We start from the raw sequence: 6938 nt of genomic DNA, 5'->3' as shown, positions 1-6938 counted from the left end.
TCAAATATATATACATTTATGTCTGTGATTGTGTGTATATATATGGATAGATATATGTGCGTATATATTATTACACTCCTACTACCCATTTCAATGATGTGATTGAACTTCTTTGATCACAGTTAGCAATATTGTTGACAAGTCACAAGCCACAATGGCTAAAAAAAAAAAGGAAAAAAGAAACCAAAACCAATCACAAGATCAATGAAATATTAATACAGTCCAAGATAAGCAAAAAGCAAAAAAAAAATAATAATAACAAAGTAAAATATCAGCATTCACTTCAATGAATAACATCACATTTCATTATATTTGTTTTCAAATTGATAAAAGAACCTTATTTTCAAAACCTCAACAGCCATTGTTTAACACAGTTTAAGTATGCAGACCTAAAGGTATCTGTATGTGTGTATATGTGCATGCAGGTATGTGTGTGTGTAATTTTTATGTCAACAAGATTAAATTTACTTGCACTGAGAGAAAGTTAAAAAAAAAAACACAAAAATATTCCAATGATAGAAATCACATCAATATTAATAATGAGATTGCAATTGTCACATGACCCAAGAGATTTGTTCACAAAGGAGAGAGACCAATTCTTAAAGGAGAAAAAAAAAATGCTCCTTTAAGAAAAGATTTTAAAAGATTGATTTCCTATTTTTCTCGTTTAATATGATAAGATAGACTATTTTTTAAACTTCATTATTTTCCTGCTATTACTGATGTTAAAAAAGAAGGGGGAAAATATTTTAACCGTTTAGCGTTCAGATTACTCTATCAAATGTAATGCCTATTTATTCACATGGCTTTGAATTACTCAAGTAATGTCTTGTAGATTTGAGATTTTGATGGTGTGACTGTTTATTTTTACCATGACATTGTAGAGAGGCCATATCTGGTCAGTTTGAACATAAAAGAGAATATTTTGGATGGATATAGCCGGTTTAAATACTAAAGGTAATGCATGTTATAATGATTAATGATATATTAAATAAAATTAAAATTGTCTTTAAAAGACAACTCTAATTTTCACCAAACTTAATATACTAATTATTAGTATATAAAAGAATGCAACCAGAACTCAACTAATTTTCAAATTTCAAACAAGTATTTTCAACAAGGACCAAGGGATATATTTATTTAAAAAACTAATTTCTCTGCTTGTGTTTATTATCAATGGTCTTGCAAAAGCTAGAAACACATGTTCAGTAAGATGCCAATAAAATATTACAGAAAACGCTTTCCATTATTGTTATAATTAGCCCTTTACATTTATTCATTTTCATTTGCAGCAAACATTACAACCTGTACAAGCATTATCCCACTTTCTTCTGAAGTTTGGCCCTCAAAAATGTATGCTCCCCTCCCATTTTGTGTTCTCTTTCCAATTTTCCTGAATTATTTCCTTTTTCTTCTTTCCACACATTACACATTAAATGAATCACTTCAAAATTCAAGTTCATCTATCCGATTATAAGCACACACCCAAATTCCAAGACTTATAAACAATACCAAGTGTCCCAATATGAATGATAAAGTTGGAATTGTAATATCAGTAATTTTGAGTTCAAGGCAAATGCAGATCAATTTTTATCAACAAAGTTTGGAAAGAACTACATATCAATTCAAGTTATTAAATTATTAATATTTACAAGACAATCCAAGAACAACGAGAAAGTAATGACACATAAACATCCCATTTAAAGCTTGACAACTTCAGACCAATGTTTTCTCTAATATTTTTAGTAGCCACGATCCACTAAAATTTTATGTTGTTCAAATTTTTCCTTTGAGAAAAAAGTATGTATGCAGTAAATACATAGATTTAACTATAAATTACTTTATTATTTTAAGTGGATAAACCTTATAAACACATATTTTCTTGTATGCATATTCATTTCATTTGTGTTCTGGTTGCAAAACATGTATGCATCTACGCATGCATGAAACTTAGTAGAAACAATTCTTGAGAACAGTGATTTTCACACAAAAATTATGAATAGAGCAAATGGAGAGCTAAGAAAAGTAGGTGTTCATGAAATCTGAGTAGATAGTTGGGGAGACATGATCACCTACATGAAGAAGAACCAAATGAAAGCAATAAGATCAACAGATGGCAATGTCACTATGGTACCTAAATTAAAGATACATCAGGATTATATCGTGTGTTGACAAATTCAAGTTTAGTAAAAGAATTTAATGACCTAGTTTCTATCAAAACTAGGTCATATGAATGAAACACTGTATTATATCCAATCGAAAGTATTATCCAAGAAAATCTCTTCAACAACACCCGGAGATATTTAAACTTCTTGTAATCCTTGCTGATTCAATTTCTGGCTTGTCCAAAGAGGTCAACCAAAATATATTTTCAACCTGAATTTACCAAGGAGTATACTTGGAATATGGACATAAAATGGCTAGACTCCACTTTTCTTATCACCATGTGAAGAGAAAAACAAAACAGAATAGCCTGAATCACGAAAAATTTAAGCAGAAATGGCATTAACTTCTATTGATAGATATAGCTGAAATTTCCAGGGTATTCAATCTATCTAAGATATTGAATGATAAAACATTCAAAGTCATAACTTTTTGAATTCCAAAGAAAACCAATTCCAAATCAGAAAGTGATTGTTGAGTGAAGATTATTGATATATTGGAAGACATTGAAAAGAATGGTTTTTGAAAAAAGAAAAAATGGACAAAAGGCTGTCTAATAAATTAAGGACATAAAATTAATGTTCACTGAAAATATTTCTCAAGACATCCACACTTTGATAGGCGCTTCACCTATGACATAGTTTGAATAGAATATTTGAAATAAGATTAAGCAGAGCTATGATGAAGCGAATTGCTCTATGACATCACAACATATTCTGTTATGTTAACCTTAAAAAAACACCCCAAGAACAATCACCAATGCATTTAATGCTATTCATAATTTTGGAAGATGACAAGGATTATTGCCTGAAACTCCTGATGTTTCTAAAACTGTTGTATATACATATACATATATATACTATATACATATACATACTATATACTATATACATATATACACATATATACATATATATATATACACACGTATATATATATATATGTATATATACACATATATATATACACATACACATATATACATACACATATATATATACATACATACACATATTTACATATATATATACATATATATATACACATATATATATACACATACATATATATATACACATACATATATATATACACGTATACATATATATATATACACATGCATATATAAATTATATACAAGCAGAGATTCATCATTTGTTGAATTCTGGATTTGTTAGTTTGGTGGATTGAAAGGAATGATAGCAAAAGGAGTTGGTCTGTAACAATTTTTCTTTATATATATATCTCTCAAGATATATAAAATATTTAAAAAAACGGACACAGATTTTGATACTGTGTAATCAAACCACATATCTATGTTGCAATCACTTGAGTAAACTGTTAAATGACGATCAGTTAGAAAAAGAATTTACAAACACATACCCTCAGTATAAACATACACACACACACACACACACACACAACATATTTCTGGAAAAAGGTGATGATTCACTCTGTCGCTACTCAGAGTTTTTCACTGTGTGTGATAATTCTGATGATTGTTTTATCACCTAAATATATATATATACTCTACACCATGTGTTGAGTATTCTTTCATTTGTACCTCCAAATGATTGTCTGGGCATATATATATATATATATATATATATATATATATATATATATATATATAGTGACAGTCCATTCCTTGGAGGACTTTGGTTGTCAACTTGCACAATTTATGAAGAGAATGGCTTTGAGTTATAAAGGTAAAAATAAAAACAAAAAAAAACAAAAGAAAAACTATGTTGACATATGTATGACTGTGTATTGCATAAGTGTACATGTTTTAATTTGTATCACTGTTGTAATTATTTTATAGTATGCTATTTGCAATGGGTATTAAGTACAAAATACCAAGCATATTAGAAAAAAAACTCCAAACCTTCCTAAATATTATACTTTCTCCTTTAATACTGCAGAGTGAAAGCAACAGTTATTTTCAACATGATCAACTGTTATATATACCTAGAGGTATAATTTAGTGGCTGTAGCTTAGTTTGGATTCAAGTAGCTTTATTTCAATGTTGATGTGGTGCAGATGAGAACAAATTATTTACGTATTTATTTTTTTAATCCCCATAATCTTACATGGTACAAAAAAAAAATCTACCATCCCACAAATAGAATATACCAATTAAAATTCCTATAAGCAAAATAAGTAATTTGAGACAGGTCATCCCACTCATTTTTAGTGTCTTCTTCCCACTTTTTTTTATGCAAAAAGAAAAGAAAATATATTTATCCTATAAGTTAAAACATAAGGTAACCACTACCAAGAATGTAGCACAAAATGATCCAAAGACCCAGTCTTTGGCTATTACAAGAATGCTATTGAAAAAAAAGGAAACAATGGGAGAAAGAAGTATTTTTATAATGACTGCAACAATCTTTTTCATTTCCCTTTTATAGCTTAAGTCTGTGTAGGGTTTTGGTTTTCAACAAGTTTATGTAAATTAAATTTGTACACATTTTTTAATGAATAAAACCAAATATATATATACATATATATTATATATACATACATATATTATATATATATATATGTATATATATACAAAAGAGGGAAGATTTCATGAATATGAACTGTTAGCATAAAACTTAGCATTTTCTTAAAATAAGACCATAACATTATGTATTCATATTGTGCCAGAGCCAGGCTTACGAGTATACTGAATTTTTCAAGTGGGAGAAGAAAACAAAAGTAAAAAAAAAGTAAAAGAAAACAAGGCCTCTTGGACTAGATTCTTCAATTTGGTGAGGTATAGATTTTATCTTTCTCATTGACTGAAAATAACATTTTGTTAATTGTTTTCTTGGCTGTTTTATCTATTTATTTGTTTATTTTGTCTAATTTCGATTCTCTCTCCTGCACCTAAAAATTTTTCCATAAACATATGGTCCGGTTTTAACACATACAATCTTGGTTTCATTGTCAAAAATCTGTAGGGAAGCTTGAAAATCTGACTCATTGTTTAAAATCATTTTCCTCCCTGCCTAACATATTGATCTTCTCAGCATGTTTCTGGTCACAAATTAATTCCAACTGGTCATGCAAATGCTATGTTCCAATGGCTTCACCATATTTTATTCTCTGTCCAGGCTCCACGTTGAATGTAAAATCCTTAGGAGCCTCAAAAATAAGAACAATGGTGGAACCTAAATTGAATTCACCAAAGAGATCACCTTTCCCAACTTCAATTCCAGGACTTTGTTCATTTGGTAAATACTTGTCAGTGTTATTACCATCTGGTTTTTTCCATGTATTTGTGGCAAGTTCCTGTAACAGGTAGAACAAGTATTCATAAATACAATGTCATAACAATTAACCACAGTTGTACATCAAACAAAAAAAAAACAAAACATTCTAACATTAACACAAGTACACTAAATTCTTTGTCTGAAATAAATTCACAGCACCTTGGGCAAGTGTCCTCTGCAAGAGATCAGCTGAAGCCTTCTGAATGAAATTTGGTTGATGGAAACAACATAGAGGCCTGTTGGAGGGAATGTTCTAATTTCTGGACTGTAATCCCAAATCTGTCCTCCACCTCATTGTTTTACATCTGCTTTCCATAGTATGGGGTAAATGAGTTGTAGTTGGAGTCAGCAGGTATTCAGGGATTCTAGACAGGCTAAGGAACTTGTCTTGCTTGGATTTCATTTTTAGTACGGTTTCTACAGCTGGATGCCCTTTCTAACATCAACCACTTTGCAGAGTGTACTAGGTGCATTTTTCAAAGTACCAGTATAAGAGAAGTGTCAACAGGACCAAAAGGGCCCATACAACCCCAACAAATTTGTTTAGCGCACAATATGACAGTCATTAACACCATAAGAATCCATTTGTTTCTATTGATAAAACCATCATTTAATTTTATACAAAAGTGAAACTACCAAAGCAATATATTGAAATATAGGCAAAACATATGAAACTTACATGATCATTATAAATACGGATGGAACCGACGTTGGTAGCCCCTACAGCGGTCATCGAAAAAAATCCATGTTTCCAAAGTCCTACATACATAGCACGCTCATTAAGGTTGAATAGTCCTTTGATCCACCGTGCCATACCAGGATGTACACTCAGTAATTCACCTGGAAATGTGAACAAAATTAAAAAAGTAAATAAAAATTGGTGAAAAATATTGCTGGAAGTGAAAAGTAAAAATGCTTTATGCATTCTGCCTTGAATTGTTGTTAATTGTTGCACATAGTTTGAATAGTTCTTCTGTTTTGTCATCAAAAATGTAAAGAAATTGAGGGATAATCAGTATGTATGGAGTTGTAGCTAGCTCAGCTGATGGAAAGTCAAAAGAGACAGGATGATCTTGACTTGAATGCCTTTGATCATAATACAGGACTGTTGTTTAATCCAGGTCAAAGGACTAACCAGCATCTGGTTGGTACTTATCAACTGAGTAGACTGGAGCAAGATGAAATGAAGTGGCTTGCTCAGGGACACAACACATTATCTACTCCAGAAATCAAATCCATAACCCTATGATCATGAGTCCAACACTCTAACCATTAGGCCATGCACTCACAATTTCACTGGTTTAGTCTAAAAGAAAGGGTTGTGTCCATAGCCTTTACAGGCTCCCTCCCACCATTGGGACTGAATTGTTGAGGAAAGCTCTTATGGACTAATCGTTAACGACACGGATCACCATCAATTTTTCTTTAATGATGGATTTTATCCAGAAACATACCATGATCAAAAACTATTAAATGGTTATGAGAAGAATGCCTTTCATCATATATCTATTGGA

At 30.6% G+C, this 6938-nt stretch overlaps 1 protein-coding gene across 3 annotated transcripts in view; it reads right to left on the bottom strand.

The window, feature by feature from the left end:
• Positions 1-4911: 4911 nt before the first annotated feature.
• LOC115212912 (phosphatidylserine decarboxylase proenzyme, mitochondrial-like) overlaps positions 4912-6938 on the bottom strand; it is a 113372-nt gene continuing 111345 nt past the window's right edge. For 2 of the 3 annotated variants that reach the window (XM_029781731.2, XM_029781732.2), the window contains exons 6-7: positions 6104-6264; positions 5225-5443 (exon numbers count right to left, since the gene is read on the bottom strand). In XM_029781731.2, coding sequence (XP_029637591.1) covers positions 5225-5443; positions 6104-6264 — 380 coding nt within the window. Of the gene's footprint in view, positions 5444-6103; positions 6265-6938 lie in introns of all 3 variants that reach the window. The other variant, XM_029781730.2, reaches the window with a different exon arrangement.

This window comes from Octopus sinensis, linkage group LG6 (assembly GCF_006345805.1).
Source record: "Octopus sinensis linkage group LG6, ASM634580v1, whole genome shotgun sequence".
NCBI lineage: Eukaryota > Metazoa > Mollusca > Cephalopoda > Octopoda > Octopodidae > Octopus > Octopus sinensis.
This window is presented reverse-complemented; position numbering and strand designations above follow the sequence as displayed.